This window comes from Apis laboriosa, unplaced genomic scaffold (genome assembly GCF_014066325.1).
Source record: "Apis laboriosa isolate Shangri-la unplaced genomic scaffold, ASM1406632v1 scaffold53_cov140, whole genome shotgun sequence".
Taxonomy (NCBI): Eukaryota; Metazoa; Arthropoda; class Insecta; order Hymenoptera; family Apidae; genus Apis; species Apis laboriosa.
The window spans coordinates 1,938,369-1,962,123 of NW_025223656.1; the positions used below are offsets into that span (position 1 = coordinate 1,938,369).

Genomic DNA, 23,755 nt, shown 5'->3' on the forward strand with positions numbered 1-23,755 from the left:
TCAATTGGTACCTAAAAAGTAACAAAATTCAATCATATTTAAATTTCTTTTATGATAAATTTGATAAATAAATTTCACTTACCTAGCAATTTTATATAATCCACATATATGCACAACAGTATTTATAAAAAGAATATCACGGTTTAAAAGAACTGATAAAACAAAAACATAGTAGTAATTTAAAAGAATAATAGCGAAATAATTATTTTTATACAATTCGAAGAAATGACATGTAGTGAATAGAATAAAAGATGATTGAGATTTGTTAAGAGATATCGCGATATAAGTAACGTGAACTTCAAAACATATCACCAGGAAAATAGAAAAAAAAATTATAAAAGCGGCAACTGAAATATTTAAAAATTCAAATATTACATTCTTAATGATTTAAAATAAATTCTTACCAATCTTCTTATCAAGATAAATAAGTGTAATATGTTTTCCAATCAGAGCATTTGATTTAAGTATTCTAAACTCTTCTTTGTTCCATAATTCATTCCAATTAAATTCTATTTTTTTTAACCAATCCTTGAACTTTACGATAAGAATTATTAAAAAAGAAAAAAACGAAAAGAAAAAAAAAAAAGAACGAAAATAAAGAAAAAAAGAAAAAGAAATATTTAGAGAATAACTCTAAGATATTCAAGACTTACGTCTACACATTGAAAAAGCAAAAGAGTATATGATAGGAAACTTATAATTGTCACAATTAGTTGTTGCGAATCATATATTAATATTTCATGGTGAGTACAAATATTCGTATAAGTGGGAGCGAACTGTAATTAAAAAAAATTAATAATATTAATAAGCACAAAAATGATAATATGAAATACAATATATATTTTAATAAGAAATCGAAAAATCACTTCATACTATTAAATATATAGCGATCGAAAATATTAAATATATGACAGCAATATGAAATATCTTTAATCGAGTGTATTTATATGAAGATAAACCGAATATACTATAGCTAACTCTTATAATTTTATAATACTTGTCACCATTGAAATCCATTCTCTTCGATGGTTGTAATACTTATGACTGTATATTCATGATTTTTCAACCGTCTCACGAATTGCATTTTTCTGGGAAAAAATAAATATAAAGAGAAATAAAACATTAACGATTAATATGCAATCGATATGCGATTATAATGTAAGAATACGCATCGATTGATACGCATGAAATATTATGATTTTCTAAAGGAAAATATTTATTTGACTATTTGAATAGTAATTTTCCTTCTGCAATTTTCTTGCAGATCTATATAGAATTTTAAAGAATATATTCTCATGCATGTGTAGAGTTGTCAATCAAACTCAGTTATTTTTTTTTTTTTTCCTTCAATGTTATAATAACGCACGTGCAATTGAAGAAATACGTGATCAGTATTTTAAAACTGCTCGAAAAGAAAAGATTTATATTTTTGCTTATTAGAAATTGTTATTCTGTTATACTTTCCATTTTTCCTCGAATATGATAAAACATTTGTAAACATTTTCTTCGAATATCAGTATCCAAACTTAAAATTAGGCTGTGGATGTTTATGTGAAATCATATTTTTATAAATGTAATTAAAAAAAAATAGATCTTATATAGAAATTTTTTTCACTTATTGAAATATATATTATAAATGAATATTATATTTCCAATATCTTGTGTCTTTTTGCACTTTGTGTGAATTTGATAACTTTTTGTATAATTAAATTTTGCGTATAAATATCTGGATTTATTTAAAAACAAAATATATATATTTAACATTAAAATTTATATCGATCTTTTTGAACATTTTTATAAATGAAACAATGTATAAATGTAATAGTAAAGTTTTTTGAATCAGTATATGTCATATGAATTATGCTGAGGTATGTAGTTTATATTTATATTTAATAATATTACTAATATTATTAATTTTTAATAATTATTTTATTATATATATACTTTATAGTTATTTTATAGTTATTTTATAAAATTTGTTTAATAAATTATTTATGAAATTGTAATTAATATGCATTGCAATTACTTTCAAAAATTTTCAATTTGGATTAATATTATTTTGAATATTAAGATTGTAGTTATTGTATAATCAGTATCATGTTATATAAATTATGCTAAGATAGTTTATGTTTATGTTTAATAATATTATTAATATTATTGATTTTTAATCATTATTTTATTTATCACTATATATATCCTTTATAGTTATTTTATAAAATTTGTTTAATAAATTATGTTTTCTTATTTATGCAATTGTAATTAAAATGTATTGCAATTTATGATTTATGATTTATCAATTTGCACTGCGATTGATTACAATTATCTTTATTCTTAATTTCTTTGCAAAAACTGATTGAGATCGTTATCCTTTTAAAATTGCAGATATTTCTATTTTTAATTGAATATCTTTAATTATCAACATTCAACTTAATTTAATTCTATAGGAAGAAAAAGTAACGATGAAAACGATGAAATGTAATGTTCAAATGTTTTCAAACATGCAGAACAATCGATTTATCAGTATGCAATTTTTAGATTTGTTTAATCTCACGAGATAAATCATTGGATGAGCTGCAAAGAATTTCATAGTTTTAAAATAATTTTGCTTTTGTATTCGAATACTAGAAAAAACTAATGGCTATTTGCAATCTTATGAAAATTTATCTTACGAAAATTTAAATTTAAATAATCGTCTTAATCATTTCATTCATTCATTCTTATAATTGTATTCTGTTTTCAGGAAAGAATATAATTTTTATAGATCAGTGATATTCAATCATATAGCCATAGCTTAACTACGAGGAATGTTGAAACATAAGCTATGAGTAAAGAAATTAACGAAATGAAGATTTTTAAATTTTAGATCCAAGATATTGCACATTATCTATTAAAAATGCTGAGAAAAATTTACAGAAATTAATGGAATAAATGTTACTTGATTTAAAACTATCGTCTATTTGCCAATGTTTTATGTTTTCGCTATTAAAATTAGCGAAATGAATACTTAAAACTTTAGAGATTAAAAGAAATTTAATATTTTCAGTTCAAATATCTATGGAAAAATCTCTAACACTAGTGTTTTTCATACAAACAGAGTGATGAGCAACTGTGTTAAACTAACTGTGCACTGCTCTAAAATTGCTTTACTATAGATCGTACAGGCAATGACAGGATAGAATGGTAAGACAATATAGATATATAAAAAGATAGAGTTATATAATTCATATATGAAAATAATAGAAGAAATTCATAAATCACATTAATTGCATAAATTATTTATTGATATTGATAGTACAATTAAACAAATTATATATTTTGAGCTCGATGATACATTTAGTTTGGTGTGAAATATTCGATGTAAAATTTTATCGAATATATACTCGTGAATAAATAGATACATGAATAATTTAAAAGAAAGACTTGGGATTTTAAATCTATTGTTTAAGATTTTTTTCAAATTATCTTTTAAATATTTGACTTTGAATGAGAATATTTATTTATTTTAATGTAATGTAATAAGAAAGAAAAAAATATGAAAGAATTAACGAGATAATATTGATAATTATTCCGGTGATGAAATCATATTAATTATTTGAATTTTCCTCAGTAATGAAAAAATTAGGAAACAATAAGTAAGTAAATTTCTTTTATAAGCCATTTTAACAATAAATTTATTAAAAACAATTTTAAAATTTAGAATGAATTTGTATAAATAATGAAGAATTGAAAATTTATTGGATAATATAAACTTTTTTTTTATTGATTTTCTGAGAGTCGAGGTTTGATATTGTGAAATTGAAAACATATTGTAAAGCATCACGTTTTCTTTGTATGATGAAATGTTATGTTTTTCGACTTTTTATATTTTCTTTTTTTCTTTTTTAAAATAAAAGTTTAAGAGAAAAGTATAAAAGATTGAATATTCATAATTGTAATATATATAAATATATTCATAAATATGACTATATAATATTACAATAATTAATTCATCTTTTTTTTGCTTATATCAATTATACAATGAAATTGTTTTTTAATTGTGAAATTGAATTTTTTCAGAAATCATGAAAAATTCAATTGTAAATATAAAAGTTATTATCAGATAAAGTTTTATAATATCTATATATAAAATACATATTTCTATGAAGAATAATTTTATAAAGTGTAATACGAGTACTACTATTTGAATGAAAATTTTTTAAATGTTTTTAAAAATCAGATACTCCAAGATTTCTCCTTTTTTACAATCAATATCTGCAGACATGTTGATTTATAAATGTCTTTTTGATCGGTTTCTTATCCAGAAAACGATTTCCAGATCCTTTCATCAAGAATGTTTGACATGAAAGGAAAGGATATCAACATATCCTTTAATTAATTTTCCAGAAAGACAAAAATCAATCCAAGATCAATCAATCGATCAAGAATACTGCGACGAAAACGAATTGAATAAGCAAGAGTGATGAGGAGAACAAATTCAACATCATTCTCAAATAAATCCTAATTTATCAGCAGCGTTTATTTCACATTAACATGTCATTTAAATAAATTAACATGTTATTTAAATGAGATCAGGCAAAATGTAATCAGAACGCTTTCAACAATGTCATTCATCTCGCGAAGTAATCTATATTTTTAATTATGCTGATTATATATGACTGACGAAAAGTGTCTTTTATCGATTCAAATGAATTCTATAAATCATCATAGAACTCCAAACATGGATAGCCAATCATCTTAAAGAAAACTACACGAGACTTAATGAATAATAGAGTCCTTGTCCAAACATCAGAAGCTCATAGGCATGTATCATAGAAAACCTATGGAATTCTGCTTCATGTTTCCATTATCTATACGCATGGAATAACAATGAGATCCTTTAATTTCGTTATAAGTATTTATCCTAGGAAATCGCTAAGGAGTTTGAATTGTAATTTCGCAGGGAGAAGATCCGTGTTATCTCCAAAGGAATGATTCGTTTTGTAATCGAGATGTAGGGAGACAAGTATCTGAAAATTTTTGGCGCACTACGATTACAGATTCGCCCACAAGACTCTTAACGATCGATTCAAATTTTGCGATTTCAATTCAATTTTCGCGATTGTTGATAGATAGTCAAAATAAAATTTAATAATATTAATCGATTCAATAATTGATCGTAATTTATGTAATAGGAATGGATAAATAAGAGAATTGTATTCAATTTCTACATTGTGATGGATTCCTGGGGGTTTATTTACACAATATGCGTTGGAAATCGCTGATTGGACAATATGCTGAAACATTTTCTCCATTTTGGCATGCGATACATGCGAAATCAAATGCAAAATGAATAAAAAATCATTGTAATCAACTCGATATATTATACGAAACCTTGATTAATGATATTGGAATCATTGAATTTGCACTTTGGTGATAATATTCGTGATCATGTTGACATTTATTGCGATAAATAAAAATCGAGAATTGCGTTAAATTTCTAATCTGAAGTTATTTTAACATTAGGATAACTTAGTATATTCTTGTATGAAAGTCATATATTCTTCAGGATAGGACAGAGTTTATATGGAGATTTAATTTTTAGAGAACAATACTTTTTTTTATTATAATTTATTATTTCTTAAGAAATATATGAATAATATAAAAATATAACTGAATATATAAGAAAAATTAATTAATTAATTGCATTTAATTAATGTAGAATAAAAAAGAAAATACGAGTAATAATATAAAAAATATAGCAAAATAAAACATATAACTTAAAATAAAATGGAAAAACATTAATAAACACTTAAATAAAAATAATATTTCAAGATGTCATATCCGTTATAAAATTGAAATTTAAATAAAATTCTTAACAAATTTACAGAATATTTCTCAACTATTGAAATCTAATGATTGATTAGTTATCGATTAGTTCTCTACCTATATACGGCTATTTTGTTTTAACAAAATGTATATATTAATATGTGTATATAAGATATAATAATATAATGTATATAATATAATAATATATATTATATAATATAATATACATAATGTAATATAATGTAATATACAATAATATACATGTATATAATATAATATAATAATATAATAATATAATGTATATATTATTATATCTTAAATTGAAACAATTATTTTTTAATTTTTTAATTTATTTTTAAATTTCAAAATGAATTTTGTTCACTTTCAATACATTGCTCGAATCACTGTGCGCTATGCGAATTATTCAATTCATGAATGTTTTCTCAATAAAGAAAATGATAACAGTAATAACATTTTCGAACGGATGATGATTGGCTACTTTATCGATGGATGATACATTTTCTAATTCTCAGTGATCACGCTGCAAATTTGCGGCTCTAGGTTCTGATCAGCCTTCATCTGTTGTAAATTCCATCGTAATTAACAAGAGAAGATAGATCTTTCCTTGCTCCACATATATACTATTTGAAAAATAGCCTTTGCCAATTATGAGATTATGAGAATTTTGAGTTTTTCTACGTTCTAATTTTTTTTTCCAGCAGATATTAAGAGAATGTTTTGATTCCTATAACTGATTTCAAGGACTGGATATTGTTAGTAAAATCTATCTATATTATTTATCAATAATACATTCACTGAATTATCGATGGAAATAGGCCAAATAATATTTTCCATTTCAAAAAATGAGCAATCTTTCTCTTGAGTACAAATTTTAGATAATACAATCTTTGCCTTGCTTTTCATTGCAATTTATTGTTGACTTGTTGTCGCGGAAGAAGATCCATTCTTCAAAGTCTCTATGAAAACTCGACAATGGAATCGAAGATAACTAGAGCAGATGCCACGAATACTGCTGGGAATTCGTTTGCGAATCTCATCGACGAATTTGATATCGACAATGCTCGTGTCGTGTAAGCAGTCAATCTCAATATAATTTCGAAGTATATGATTTCGAAATATTCACGAAAATGTTTGGGTGGATATCGTTTAATTAATTCTTTAAGAAAAATTGTTCTAATTGATTGGCAATCAGAAGATCTATATCCGCTTAATATTTGTCGGGAAGAAGTTGCATTTCTCAAGGTATGTATAACTATATCATCTGAATCACACTAAATAACTGTTTTCTGAAACAGCTAAAAATGTTACTAAAAATTTAATATTCTTCGATCATAGCAGTGTTAGCAATGTTTTTTGAAACAGTACTAAAAATTTATTATTCCTAGATCACGATAATGTTAGCAATGAATGGAAGATTGGTAGATATTTGTGTGCAGAATTATCTTAAGATTCGGCTGAATTTGTAATAGATATTTTTTCACAATAATGCATTATAATTGCGCAATACAAAACACGAATAGAATATTTGCCTTTCAAAAGCGAAAAAAAATCCCTATTCATAAGTACTCTCAAAATGAAAAAAATTTTATACAGATAATTAAGTAAACATTTGGTTCATAGTATATGATTTTTTTTTATATTTTTTAATTATTAACATAGTTATTATATTAAAAGTAGTCAATCTTAAAATTGCTGAAAAATAAAATTGTTATTTACAATCTTGCTATTTTTTTTAATCTCATTAATTTTTGATCAAAGTAATTGTATTAAAATATGTATTTGTATCAAAATTTCATTTTGATATTATTCATATTTTTAAAATTATATTTTATTTAATATTTTGAATCTTGATTTTGATAAGGAGTTTAACGGAGTTCAGTGTTCTTTCTTATGTCATTATAAAGGATAAAGCTTTAGCTTTAAAATAAAAAAAAATTAGCTGCTACCAGCTGCTACTGAAATAATTACAGTAATTTTTTTATTATTATCGATATCAATTACGCGTTATATAAATAATATATTAATAATAATAATAATAATAATATAATATATAAGAATATATTTAATAAAATGACCCAATTCACATATAAATATACAAGATATGATCTTACATTTGCATTAACTATTTGATATCAATCATATCGAAATATATTTTTTTAAAACATATTTTTTTTTCTTTTTCTTTAGAAAATGAGTATCTTGAGAGAGAAAAGAGAAAAAGCATCGTTTGGTCAGCTATTTTAATATATATAATATATATTTAATATATAATATATAATATATATTTTATATATATTTTAATAATTATATATTATTAATATTATATATATATATATATATTTCNATTAATAATTATAAACGCATCAGTTAAAGAGCTCGAGGAATCTCGAATCACCATTAATTTTTTGAAGAGAAAGTTTCAGTTTTAGCTTGTTTCAATTCGAAGTTTACATTGACAAAATGAATCTCAATAATAGATTTTGCAAATTTGATTCAGAGATTTAATCGATAGAGATTAAAAATTATCAATTAAGAAACTCGAGGAACAACTTGAGAACGATTAGATTTTACATGGCAGGACAAATAATGAATGATCTTATATTGCGACTGATAGATAAAACTTATGTAATTTGTTAGTTCAGAAATTATCCTTAAATAGTTGGAAAATTGAAAAGTTTTTTTAATTATAATAATAGATCAACAACATGTCACTATAAGACCATTGCCCAAAGAATTGTGGATCCTGATAATTCCAAACGTTCAAGCAATTGGAAAACTCGTCACTAGGCAACCATCCACCGATAATTGATCCCATACATCCCCTCATCAGGGTATATTTCGCACGCAAGCGCACTGAAGAGAAGTGACTCGGGATTGGTTATTTCCCGAGAAATGACTCCACCTTCTTGAAGTCCACCCACTCTTGATTCTTTTGTCTCTTGACAGGCTTGAAAAGAAAGAGATATTCTTAATCCTAATAGTTTTGTCTTCATAGAACGCAGTCGTTAGAACGTATAGAGCATAATTGAAATTAATAAACTCTCGTGAAATCATCTTTAACATATCTTAGAATATTTAGTATAGAAAAATATTCATTTCGTATAATGATTAAATACAATTAGAATCTCGTTAATTTATATAAAAATCGAATTAGTAATATATGTACAATAAATCAAATTTAATGAAGTTCAACTTAAAATGGTCCTTCGATTTACTTATTAAAAAAATCTTAGTTGTCATACCACGTACTAAATACTTGGAAGGATTTATGGGATTATAATGAGTTTTAACGTACAATTATTCGATAAGAAAGATATAATTACACAGGATTAATCATAACTTCAAAAGGAATAATTTTAATGAAAGTTTTATTTCAATTTTTTTTTCAAAAGATCTAATTATAGTTACAATTAGAATTTAATAGTTTTTCAACTATCTTTCATTTTAAACAACTTATATCTATAAAATTGCAAAATAATCAAAGCTTAATATATTATATTTTGTTGCAATTTACTAACAATAAATTTTTTTTATATGTTACTTTTTTAAATATTTATCAATAATAAATTTATTAAAAATACATTTAAAAAAAATTTTAAATATAGAATGAGCAAGTATGCAAAGAAATAATAACATAATCAATGAGAAATTCAAAATTTGTATGAAATATCAATAACGTAATACAAACTTTTTTCATTGATTTTTTAACAGTTGAGACGATAACTGTGAAACTAAAAATATAAAATGTAACATAATTATATTTTCCTCATGTCGTGAAATTTTTATTTAATTATATTTTCTTTTTTAGAATAAAAGTTTAATTAAAAGAAAAAAAGATTAACATATACATAATTATAATATATAATATATGAATATATTCACAAATGTCTCTCCGTAATAATTAATTCATCTTTTCTCTGTGTATATAATTATTGTTTCAACACAATTATATTGCTTCAATTGATTAAATGAGATTGAATTTTTTTGAAAATCACGCATGGATTCAATTATAATATATAAAAATTGTAATATAATAATAAAATTGTAATTATAATATATAAAATATATATAAATTATATATAAATATAATATATAAAAATTGTTACTATAAATTGAATTTTATAATATTTACACTCAATATTTATAAAAAGTGTTTTATAAAATATTTATATATTGGTCGTATTCGTTCATATTGATTATTTATATTAAAATAAAATTATTAAAATAATAAAATGTCAAATAAATATCGATGGATGATCGAATTTTAGATTTAAGAAATTTTAAGCATCATTTAATCAAGTTTGAATAGAAACAGAATTGCAATGATGTTATTCAATTAGTTCAAAATATGTAAAAAAATTGAAAAGAATTAAAATTCTTTGAAAATGAGCACTATCAATGTAAGAAACATATCAATTTATTTAAAAAAGAATAAATGTATCATTAAAAAGAAAAAAGAGAATGAAAATCAATATTCCTTCGCATAGATATGCAAAGATGGCTTTTGTCACATAATAATTTTATATAATTTCATTGATCATTTTTCATTGAATCGAAAAAAGTGATCTTAAAGATAACCTTACAAGTTTTTACGACAATTTTATTATATTTTTAAGATTTGTGGATTAACTATTAATATCAATATTAAATTCAAATATATTTATAAATAAATGAATATATAATATTCAATTAATCTTAATCTTTTTATTAATGAATATTGAGAAAAAATTAATAATATTTCAATGTATATGTAAAATACTTATAAGTAATTTATAATAATTCATCAAATTGTTTAACAGAATATATTATTTTATATATTGTTTATTTATTTTTTTCTATATGTAATGTAGTAGTCAAGCTTTGTATTGCATATGTATTGCATATATGTGTGTCGAATATTAATTTATCTTAGATGCTGACAAGATCACTCTTTCAGAGAATAAAATACACAAGAGTATTTTTTTGGTATTATATATGGTTTAGATAGGAGAAAAAATAGTCCAAATAAATGAAAACTTATTGGATAATAATTGTATATTATATATTTTGAATATCCACTAGGTGATAAAGGTCTGCGAATTTCAAATCAATTTGTTTCGATGAAAAATTAAACATAATACATAATAATTTTTTGTAATCGATAACTAAAAATATAACATATTTGTAAATAAAAATTGCTTAAGAAAGAATTGTATAATTCATCATTTAATTTTATTCTGTTCAATTTACGGTCTAAAGTGTTAATATATACATATATAATATATATATGTTAATATATACAGTCGATCAAAATTGATACTTTTGAAAACATAATACTTAAAATTAAATAAAAGATAATTTTTAAAGAATTGGATTTTTTCAAAATTGACTTGATTTTTTTTTGAAAAATTAAATTTACATAAATATATAAAAAAATGTTGAAATATAAAAAAAATATAAATTTTTATAATATTTTCCATAGAGAAAATAATGAAGAATATTTTTTTCAATTTTTTAATAATAAAAACATAAAAAATATATTTTATAGATTTATGTCAATTATATATATATTATAAATTCCCAAATTTCAAAAGTTTAAGGTCGATTAAGACTTAATAATAATAAAGTTTAAATGATTATTGAAATGATTTCAAGCAACATTTTTCTTTATGAAAATTTTCATCACAATTTGGTTAACGAATTATTAAAATATATGAAAAATATATAAGTACAATGAAATTACACAGAGAAAAATCATAATTTTTATTATTTGAAATATTATATTAACAAGAATGAATGTCAATAATCATAATCTCTGAATATTCAGATTATTGTACACAATTCAATAATTTTCATTACTTACAGTAAGTATGATACTATTTATTGATTTTTCTTATCAGATTGCCGTATGGAACTTGACTATACCTTAGCTTAATATATTATTTACGCAATCATTTTTCTCTCTTCCATTTTCATATCATTTTTCTATAGTATCAATATAATGTGCAGTGATTGCGGTAAATTATAATCGATCGATTTTATATTATTTGCGCAGAGACGGTTCATTTTCTTCATAGTAGATATTGATTTTGTGTAAATTAAACTTTTCAAGTTTTTTATTTGTACTAATTTTTATTGTCGTTTTTCATTTTCCTTCATTGTTTTATTTATTTATTTATTTCCTCTTTTTTCAGGATATTGAGAAAAAGAAAATTTACGATGAACAGGATTATTCCAATTCTTTTTTATTTATAGAAATATATTTATGTTACTTCGTTCAAATGATAAAAAGAAATTGAAAGAGATCGATAAAAAAGTTTGATTCTTTTTTTGAAAAATAATGGTAATATATTATAGTTATACTAATTATAAATATTTAATAATTAAAGTAATTATCTTAAAATAATCTTTATATATTGAATGTCGTATTGATAAAATTATTATTTTAAATTATTATTTGCAGAAGATAATTATTAATCGTTTGAATGAACAATTTTATTATTTTTAATTTAATTTTTCACGAAATTATTGTATATGTAATTATATTGTTCGTAGAATAATATAACATAAGGTATGAAATATTTTGATGAAATTATATATAATTTAACAAAATATACGTGATTAAAAACATAATAAATTATCAATAATATTAATGTAAAATGTATTATATAAAAAAATTATATAAAATAATAATTATATATTAATAATATACATATATTATAAAATTATATTTAAAATTGAAAATGTTACAAAATGAATATTATATAATTTATAATAATCCATATTCTTAATAAATATAAATGAAGTGCCTGAACTAATAATATTATTCAAAAGATCCACTTACGATTATAGAATTATATAATTATTTATATTATGAACTTGGAGTAAATAAATGGTAATTTACTTTAACTATTTACTTAAATATATATTGATTTTTAATTTTAAATTTTATTATAATATTGATTTACTCAATTCTAATTATAACGATATAATTCTATCTAATGTGAATTGCATCGCTAAATTCTATGTAATTTAGAAGATTTAGTTTTTCCTCCAATCATTATTTTCAACAAACTAACAGGGGATTAGAAAAATCAATAGTCGCGTTGGAGGGCGGTTTTGAAGGATGGGCAGAGTCGCAGCGCATGAAGGTTAAGTCCCTTGTGATAGTTTCCATGGTCGCAGATTCGTCGCAGAGTATTTGCTGCGCAAATACAGTGACTTGTGAAGGCTGTCATTGTTATATTTGCATTTCGATTGCTAGTAAAGATACAAGGAAAACATTACTGAAACTGTAAATTATTGCTAAACTATTAATAATGTTAGAACTGTTGAAAATAAAATTCAAGTTGTTTAATAAATTTATAAAATTAAATAAATCATATTATGAATTCTATTTTCAGTAAATTTAATAATAAAATAAATAAATAAAAAAAGTTCTTCTCATTATTCCTATCAATGAAGGTACTTAATTAGTGAAATAAAAAATATTAGATATAAGCTAGTAGTAGCTTTTAGATATTAACTAGTCTATTATATATGTTGATTTTATAATAAATATAAAAATGATTCACATAAATTTTGCAAATATTATTTGTTTATTTATGATTACATTTAAGTAATAATAATAATAGAACGTCAAATGCTAATGAAATAAAGTTATATGAATATAAGATATGATTATTAATTACAAGAAAATATCTCGTTTTTGATGATAATTGATATTACATTAGAATTTTAAAATCTCATTTTATAGAATTTGTGAATATACATTCATCTGTGAAGAAGTTTTGGAAGCGATAAAGATAGAAAAAAAGGAAATATTATATATTACAAGAGAAAAATATTATAATTTTAAGTTATAAAATGAGAAAAGAGTGTCAAGAGAAAGCGATTGTCTTTAGAATTTGAATATAGGTTTGTGAATGCAATTGATTAAGGATTCATGTTATATTATTCATGATTTGAATCTTCGAAGAAGAAGATTAGCAGGAGAGATGGATTAACAAAGGTTTGGAAAATTTTGAAGCATTGAATTTTCAATTTTCAAAAGAATACAATAATTTTCAAGAATATAAATTTATTATCTCATTATATGATATGAATATTACACAATTATGATAAATAAAATTGCTTCGAATTTTGTTAACATAAAAATTCATATTAAAAGGAATAAAAAATACATTGAATGCTGATTTGATTTAGAATTATATTCCGGCTGTTCTTTAATTAGACAAAGCAAAAAATATGTTACAGAAATTGTACAGTATTACATATAGGTATATCATATTTAGAATAGGATTGTTTTCGTCTCCAGTCAGTTGATTAAATTAGCCAGTTTCTTTGAAGAGCCATTGACTTCTATTTTTAATTACTTTATCATATTTTTTCCAAGAATGGATTAGTCACTACTACTTATTCATATGTATATATATTTATATGTATATATGTATATATATTTTATTTTTATTATGCACAAATGTGTAGATAGTTTATTGATGATGAGATTTGAATGACACTCAACAAGTTCTTTAGAGATATTTACATTCTTTTACAATTTTTCTGAAGAGGGACACAAGCCAATTGCATAATTTTACTTATATCAGTTTGTGGAAAATTTTTCTACTTTTTACTTTTGAAACAGAAATTTGAATAGATTTGTAACTTTGGTCCATATGTAAGTAAAACAATTTTTATTATACATTAAATTTTTATATAATATATACATATACAATCTCCATATTTGAAAAATTAATCAAAGAATTACTTAATGAATAATGAATAATGAATAATTAACAAATGTATATTTACCAAATCTCAGAATGTTTTGGATTCGAGGAGACAGAATGTTTTGGATTGTTGGAGACTATGTCACTGTCAATTTACATTACAAAATATATTGTATGCTATCATATATTACAAAATATATAATAGATATATTGAAAATTTACAATCGCGAAGGAAATTACAGAAATGATAGAATTAGATGCATATGATGTTCGCATATAGAAAATTTTCCGATTTTTCTTAATAACAATATTATAAACAATGTACAAATGATATAAAAATTGATAAATTGATATCTTTTGACGAGAGATCAAATAATTTTAAAAATCCAGTAGCTTTTGCTTTTTCATAACAAAATTTAGTATACTTTATTTCGTACATGGTCTATCATTCTATCATATGGTGTACGTGTATATTGTAACTATTATTACGTTTCAAATATTTTTTTGAATAATTTTATTATAATGAAGAATAATCCATATTCTTAATTATCTGACAAATACTACTTAAAATTGCTTTTTGTATCTCTGTATGATGTCTTTAATTTATTTTATAAGAAAATAAAAAATTCGATAATTATGTTAAAAATAAAAAATTTTAATAAAGATAATATGTCAAATATTCTTCATTTCTCTTCATTTCTTCTATTTCTATCTGTTTCAATGTAATATATATTATCTTATTATTGCATTAGAAAAAGACTGTAATATATGCACATCATATAATAATGAAATCCAGAAATTTTCTTTCAAATTGTCGTGGAACAAAATATAACAATATACAATACTTGTATTTGTAAAGAAATATTATAATATATAAATTTGTAAAGAAAAATATTTATTTTTTCATATTGTTTTATAATATTATAATCATTGAAATTGGATTTCACATAAAAAATGAATTAAAAAAATAAATTATAAATTGTTTGTATTTGTAATCGTTTTCTTCATCATTAAAAACAATTTTTGAAAAATTTCTGAAAATTGTTTCTCTATCTTTCACAGTTATAACACAAAATTTAAAAATAAATGACTGATAATAAATAAATAACTGAACTTTTATGAAACAATTTTATTTTTTCAGAATCTAAAATTAAAAAAAAAAATAAAATTAAAAAAAAAATATAATACATATATATATTACATATCTCTAAAGTTTAAAAATTTTTTTAAATTTATGATTTTAAATTTGGAGAGCAAAAGTCTGTTCCCATTGGAAATTATTTTTTACTAGAAGATTTTGCTGATAATGATTATTCGATATATTGTATAAATTACTCGAATAATCTATATTAACAAAATTAACAGTCTCCATTAACAAAAAATAAATCTTGAATAACACTCAAGAATTTTATTTTCAAATATATTGAAATTTTATTATTTCCAAATACTCTCGAGATTTATTGATCAACTTATTAGGAGAAATTGGTCACATGACAACTTTTTTCCATTATTATCATTTAATAATTTACGAGCGACTACAGTTCTTCAACTCCTTTCAGATTCTCAATTTAAACAGAGATATAACAGTAATAGCCATTTCACAAGTCGCGCTTGCGCGTTTATCTTGCGACGGATTATTGTGCATAAGTCCTGACTCTCACGCGCTGCATCACGACTCTGCGAGGATCCATCCCTCGAAACAGCCCTCCAACGCGATTATTGGTCCCTCTAATCCCTTTTTAGCTTTCATTTTCACGAAAAATGATACTTGGAGGAAAAATCAAGGTCCGTAAACAGTCTTTCAGATCAAATCAATTAGAATAAAAATAGAATATAGATCAGATAAAATTCAAAAACGATAGAATTCGCATCAGAGTATAGAATCATTATAGTATTCAATCAATCACAAATTATTATTCGTTTACTCAAAGTAGGTGGTTCTTTGAGTAATAGCATCAGTTCAGGCAGCACATTTGTGCAATATTCATTCAATTTAGACTTTGATAAGTGTATTTATGATATAGATCTCAGAAAGAAGAATTCGTCATCATATTTGAGAAAGAACGGAAAGAAGAAGTTTAATGAAATAAGAATTTTTTTGTATAAGGAAAAAGATAAGTCTTTAATTTTCGAACAATTGACTGATTATTAATGTTTCTCCATTTGCATATGTATAAAATTAAAAGAAAAATCTAAAATTAATTGACATTTTATTACGCACCAGGAAATATATTTTCTCTTAAAATCTTACATAATTGTGCGGAATTTGTAACAAAATTGCAATGCAAATATTCAAATAAATAATATTTTCCTTTGAAAATTCGTAATTAATTATGTCGATTGATACATATTTTTCTTGCGTATAATTTATAAGTTATTAGTGGTTTTTATTTTTTTTTATATTCATCTTTTCTCATACATATTTTCAATATCTTTTTTCTGAATGGTGTGAAAAGGATTATATCAAAAATGAAATAGCTATTTTCTTTTAGAATTAAGAAATAAATAAGTAAAGAAATCAATAATTTAAAAAAAATACATTTGTAAAATAGTAAGTACTCTAGATTATTTATAATGGTATCGAAATGATCGATAACAAATGACATAAATTAATTAGCAATTCGAGAAAATAGTTATAGAATATTTAAGTGAGCAAATATTGATAAAGAGAATAAACAAGATAAAAAAAAATATGAAAATGAAGTGTAGAATAATAATAATTATTTATTTCAATACTAATACATTTAACATGATACCAGCGATTCTATTGTATCGAGTATATCAAGCTAAAATATGAAAACGATGTACTTAACATCTGAAATGCAACAATTTTTATTAGTTTGGATTAAAACGATCGTGTACTTATTAAACATGTACTTAAACAAATTACCTTCGAAAAACCTATATGACATGGAATGAATACATGCAAGATGTGGAACATACATATCGTTGAACTTCGTATCATGATCAACAATAAAATTTTTTGTATCTTTAACGGTACAAAATACCATACAGAAATATATCTATCCAAAGAATAGTGACATTTTTTTTAACATTGGTGTTAATTAATTTAATGAATAAAAATTCAAACTTACAATTCATTAAATAATTCTTCACTGTTGTTTATAAGTATCTGACCATTGTGGTTACATAAAAACATAAACATCAATTGGTTGACAAAAGAGATAAAAGAAATTAAAATTTCTAATTGATTCGTCTTCATTATAACCGCATTTACTAGCTGTGAAATAATGAAAAATAAGTATACTCAATAATTAAGTTGATTGATACATTTATTTATTATAAATTCGAAGTATCTTTTAGTATGTTTCACAAAATTTAGAAAAATTGAAGAGAGTTTTATGTAAATCTTATACATTATATATTATAATTTTTATTCGCGTAATTATCTTCTAAATGATGCATTATTTAAAAAAAAATGTTGCATATGAAACTTATATTTTATAAATGTACATTATTATATTTATATTGTACTTTAGATTACATACTTTTATTTTATATTATACTTTTACTTTATATTATACTATATATTATACTTTTACTTTATATTATAAAAAATTTTATGATGATCATCAAATATATTTAAATTTTCTTGAAATATGACGATTATTTTTTTGTAAATGAAACTACATGTATTTAGTCAGAATCTATTCCAATACGAATTCAACAATTATGTTGTTGAACAATATTTGAAAGTCATTTAAGATCAGATATAATTGCTTAAATTTTGTTTTGTTTATGGCTAGATTTTGATTGAAATAAATTATATGATAATATAATATGATAAATAATACGATTTATCGATGTAAGTATTTCATCAAAATTACTATTCCATAGCATTTAGATTGTTTTTAAAGTTATAAAAACATAAATGAAACAATTTTTCGAGACAATCAATGTATATGAAAAATCGCATAAGAAATGTCTCTCAAATTAATTGATACTTTTAGGAGATTGGAATTGTTATTTAGGAACAGTATAAATTATTGTATAAATATGCAAAATTATTCTTTTGAATATAGAATATAAGGAACATTTCTACTAATTAATAATAATAAATGTAGAATAGTAATGAATAATCTTAAAGTTAATGACATTCAAAAACCATAAATAGGGCAATGAATTCATTTCAGAGTAGACGATCCTTACTAAATAGAAACATATAATTTTATTTAAAAAAAAAGAAAATACAGATCATCTAAAGAAAAGCCTCCACCAACATTTTCTTTTAAACGCAAATTTGTTGTATAAACTATTATTTTGAATAATCCATAATTCAAGAAATAATTGTGTGGTCAGATTAAAATAAGAAATCCGATATATTAATTGAGAATTTCGATAACTTCGAATTTGTTTATTATTATCGTGTAAAGAAGAAAAGATACTTACTCGATGCAGATTTATAGCCATCGAAATCACGAGTAGAAGAGCAGTTATCATGAACTGTTTTCCTGAATTATTTATCATGACATTGATAAGTCTTTTATTGCCATATAAAATTTGCAAATAAAATATTAACATAAGTATTTATGAAATCAATTTATAATATAATACATATCATATTATAATTTACCAACTCGATAGCTTGATTATGCATATCCACCACGCGATAGAGCTCTGCAAGTTGCTTTTCAATTTGCTTCGACGAGAGATTGACTATAGTCAAATACATAATAATCTTTTGTATTCGATAGCTAAAAATATGAGACATTCGTAAATAAACATCGCTTAACAAAAAACTTTATAATTTTATTGTTTAAAATTGTTTTGTATATATTTATATAGTGAATAAAAAAGTATGATGCATTATTTAAAACACTATAACTTTTTTAAAAATTGTATCTAATAAGTTAAGTTTCCTGTTATTTTTTTTGAAAAAATTAGATGAATTAATTTATAGCATATACGATAATATATAAAAATTTTTTTATAAAAACGGCAATTTATTAACAAAGAATATAATGAAAGATATTTTTTTTAATTTTCTTTTTACTATATATTAGACGTTTAATAAAAATTTAAAAAATATTATAAAATATTATGTAGATTTGTCAGTATTTATAATATAAAATATATATATAATATATAATATAAATAATATGTATGTATTTATATATATGTTTAAAATTTCAAAATTCCTAAAATCGATCGTTAAAATTTTAATAATAACAAGGCTTAAATAGTAATACTTAAAGGATTTCAAACAACTTTTTCTTTTTCAAAAATTTTCATTTTGGTAATGAATTATTATTGAAAAATTGTGGTCAATCATAGAGCATCATTTTTTTAATATCTAACGAATAATAAAACTGAAATGAAAATTTATGCCAAAACAAAAATTGCTTGAAGTCATCTCATAATTATAAATCAAGTCAATTTCTCGAACATATTTGTATATTAACACATCAATATTAATGCACATTACTTAATGTATATTAGAACTTATATTAATTTATATATTAATATTCTATATAAGGAATAAGGAAAAATATAATATTTTAAATAGTTAATAATTAAATTTACGAAGATTATACGATCTTGAAATTAATTATAATCTTATAAATATTAATTCATATTGTAAAAAATATTGTAAATATAATAATAGTTAATATATATTACATAATAAATATTATGAAGATATGATGATTTACTTACCTAATAATTTTAAACAACATACTTGTATGATAACTACAAAATCCGATTATTGATTCCGTACATATTACAGATAATAATCCAAATATGATAACAAATAAAAAATCCAAGCACAAAATATAAAAATATATGGTTCGATCGACAGAAAATAATGTAACGTAACGAATTATATCTATACGAGATCCGTTCAAAGGCATTACGAAATCTGATGTTATAAGATATGATACCAATATCCCAATACAGAATGCAACAGTTGCATAAGGCATCCCTAAAATTTAGAATAATCATTCAATAATATAGTTTATGCTCAAACTAAAATATTCATACAATATTATCATTGAAAAACTGTTCTTGTTGTAAAAATGAAAATCTGATATTTTTGTTAAAAAATAACGAGAAAAATTTACAAGTATTATAGTTATATACATAGAGAAGAATATATATAATAAAAAACTTAAATAAAATGATATTATAAAAATATTTTGGAATATGTAAATTTTTACAATGACAATGGTAATATTATATATTAATATCATCAATGAAATTTACTTTAACTAATTTAATTAATTTATATATTAATATCATCAATGAAATATTTCTTACGCGAAAGTATTTCGATCATATAACAGGAATCGTTGATGCATTTTGTTCGTATTCGTTTTTCTATTGAATCTTGTATTATATTTTCCTCCATATGTATATGATGAAATAAATATTTTATCTATGTCAAGTAAAATAAGAGATAAATATATTTTTTTATGAAAAAGTTTAAAATAATTTAATTTTTACTTACCATAGGGAAAAATAGTATAAAACATATATATCGTAACGAAATTATCATAAGTGGACAAATCGTAGACAATATTAAAGTACAGTTTCGTAATGTAATTTCAGATTTTAGAAGTGACACAATCTAAAAATATTTATTAAAATAATTAAAGTTAAAAGTATTAGATCTTATAAAGATTATATAATATTTTAATTACGTTTTTAAATATATTATTATTTTCATTATTTAATCGGTGTTTTAAAATATATTACAGTTTATTACAATTTATTGTGAAACAAAAATATAATAAAAAATGGAGATGTGAAGATAAAAACGTAGATATTGATTTTGTTCTGTTTATAGATATATACAAGATTATATATAAGTGGATAAAAAAACCAGTATAAAATTTTATTGTTTCATTGCTTTTTGTTGAAAGAATTAAATTTAAAATTTTGATTTTAAAAATTTCCAAAAAAATTAAATTTAGAAGTTTTTTAGATAAATATTTTAAATTTAATTTTTTAAAATGAAATGTTTTAAAGTGTAATTACTTAATAATTAAAATGTAATTTTCAAATAAATACAAATAATTATATAAGAAGATTCTTTTACATATGAAAATATGCAAGAAATGTAAAATTAAATTTTAAGTTTTTCTTTTATTTTTAAATGATATACGTTGATAAAAAATCGATGATTTCCAGAATTCATCTTTTTTTTGAAAACTAATTTTTAAATGAAATAAAATTATGCAGTATATATTAACTGGATACTGTATAAAATATAAAAACTTTTAAATATTATGCAAATATATTTTTATACATTTCTATCACGCTAATATATATTATTCACAAACTTAAAATCATAATACATTATTATTTCAAATACAATAAATGGATATTATTAATTTACAGAAAAGGATATTAATATGCTATAATAAAGAAACAATTTTCTATAAACTACTTTAATAAAAATTTAACGAATTACAAAAAATTAAAAATTATAATTTTTATCACCTGAAATATTATATTGCCAAGAAATAATGTCGATATCCATAATCTCTGAATCCACACGTAAACTGAGTTATTATACGGCCATAGTCCAATAATTTTCAACATAATACGATAGGTATGATAATGTTTGTCGAATACGTCCATATTTTTAGTCAGATATAGACTGTCATGTAGAACTTGAAAAATCATTCGACTACACTTCGGCTTGATATATTATTTACGCAAATATTTTTCTCTCTCGTATTTTCATAGTGTTATTTTTTTATAATAGTAATAGTATAATGTGCAGCAATTATAGTAAATAACAATCGATCGATTTTATACATGTCTTTAAGAAAATTTTCTATAATAGATATTGTTTTCGAGAAAATTATAGTTTTCAAGTTTCTTATTTGTATTATTAATCTTTATTGTCGTTCTTTTTATTCCTTCAATCTTTTCTTTATTTTTTTTTCTTCTGTTCCAAGTATTGAGAGAATAAAAATTTGTTAGGATAAATAGTATCTTCCAATTACCTTACAAGAAAACTTCTTTCTTATTTATATCGTTATTTTATTCAATTACGAATACCTCATATATTTCATTTAATTGGAGTAACAAGAAAAAAATTGAAAGAGGTCAATAAAAAAGGAAGTGTTTTGCTCGAATAGTAATAATATAAGAAAAAGGTTTACATAATATCTTAAAATACTATCATATTAATTATTGTCTAAATTAATTTTTAGATATTGAATGCTGTATTAATATTATTTAAATAATTATTATTTTAAGTTATTTTGTAGAATATATGTAGAATGCAATTAATTATTTAATTACTTGAAGGAGAAATTTTATTATTTTTAATTTGATTTTGAACGAAATTGTGCACTATTGTAATTTATGTGAAATAAATATATATAAAGTATATATGAAATATTTTGATATTTTAAATAAAATTCAATATAATTTTATTAGGAATATATGATAGAAAACATATATAAATTTATAATTTTTTATTATTAAAATTGAGGATTCACTACCAAATAAATATCTTAAAATACATTGATAATATGAATGATAAATAATGGTTATATAATTTTGAATGATAAATAATAGTTATATAATTTTATTATATAATTATTTGGTTATATAATTTATTATATAATATTATATAAAATATATTATAAAGTTTTAACATAAATTTATAATAAAAAATAAATTTATAAGATAATTCGAAAAAATATTTATAAAATTTCTAAAATTGGTTATTAAGCACGAAGAGGAAAAATAATATACACTACAAATTAGTTGTATCGAGTTGAAAAAAATACAAAAATTTATTGTTTTTTAGTATTTTTAATTAATTGTTTATTGTTTATTGTTTGGAATCAATGGCTCAAAAAATCAAAAACATTTTTAACTATTTTTAATTATTTTTTTAATATTATAAACTTTAAATATAATCTATCATATATATATAAAATAGAAATATTAAGAAAAAGCAAAAACATTTTTTAAGAATTTTTTTGAGAATTACTAAATTCTTGAAAAAAATTTTTTAATTTTCTGAATTTTTTAAAAAAAACTTTTTGAAATTCCTTAAAAAATCTTAAATATATTATATAAAAAAGAATCACTGAATAATAATATATATTTGAATAATAACTGAATAAATAGATGTAAATTTGTGTAATTATATTGATATTTGACAATTTTTTCAAAAATCTTTTAGGAATTTAATCTTTATGTTCATTTTTTGTATTTTGAAATTTTTCTTTTTAACG

General features: G+C 21.6%; 2 protein-coding genes across 2 annotated transcripts; both read right to left on the bottom strand.

The window, feature by feature from the left end:
* LOC122717574 lies at nt 1-1,017 on the bottom strand. The gene is made up of 4 exons (XM_043941791.1): nt 874-1,017; nt 654-776; nt 405-534; nt 1-11 (listed from the first exon to the last, which is right to left on the bottom strand). The coding sequence occupies exons 1-4, from the start codon at nt 1,015-1,017 to the stop codon at nt 1-3; spliced, it is 408 nt and encodes a 135-aa protein (XP_043797726.1).
* A 16,281-nt stretch (nt 1,018-17,298) lies between these two features.
* Nucleotides 17,299-22,136, bottom strand: LOC122717594. Its single transcript, XM_043941817.1, has 8 exons — nt 21,996-22,136; nt 21,001-21,120; nt 20,811-20,928; nt 20,211-20,475; nt 19,129-19,249; nt 17,630-17,775; nt 17,425-17,557; nt 17,299-17,349 (listed from the first exon to the last, which is right to left on the bottom strand). Exons 1-8 carry the CDS (start codon nt 22,134-22,136, stop codon nt 17,299-17,301), a joined length of 1,095 nt encoding a protein of 364 aa, XP_043797752.1.
* Between the last annotated feature and the right edge of the window lie 1,619 nt (nt 22,137-23,755).

What these genes read in the sequence shown, in the direction of transcription:
- LOC122717574 (XM_043941791.1), bottom strand. Translation starts at nt 1,017, where the DNA reads ATGGATTTCAATGGTGACAAGTATTATAAAATTATAAGAGTTAGCTAT. An exon ending in CGATCGCTATATATTTAATA is followed by an intron (nt 777 to 873) that starts GTATGAAGTGAT and finishes TTTTAATTACAG; the next exon opens with TTCGCTCCCACTTATACGAA. An exon ending in TGCTTTTTCAATGTGTAGAC is followed by an intron (nt 535 to 653) that starts GTAAGTCTTGAA and finishes CTTATCGTAAAG; the next exon opens with TTCAAGGATTGGTTAAAAAA.
- LOC122717594 (XM_043941817.1), bottom strand. Translation starts at nt 22,136, where the DNA reads ATGGACGTATTCGACAAACATTATCATACCTATCGTATTATGTTGAAA. An exon ending in TTATACTATTTTTCCCTATG is followed by an intron (nt 20,929 to 21,000) that starts GTAAGTAAAAAT and finishes TACTTGACATAG; the next exon opens with ATAAAATATTTATTTCATCA. An exon ending in ATAATCAAGCTATCGAGTTG is followed by an intron (nt 17,776 to 19,128) that starts GTAAATTATAAT and finishes ATTATTTCACAG; the next exon opens with CTAGTAAATGCGGTTATAAT.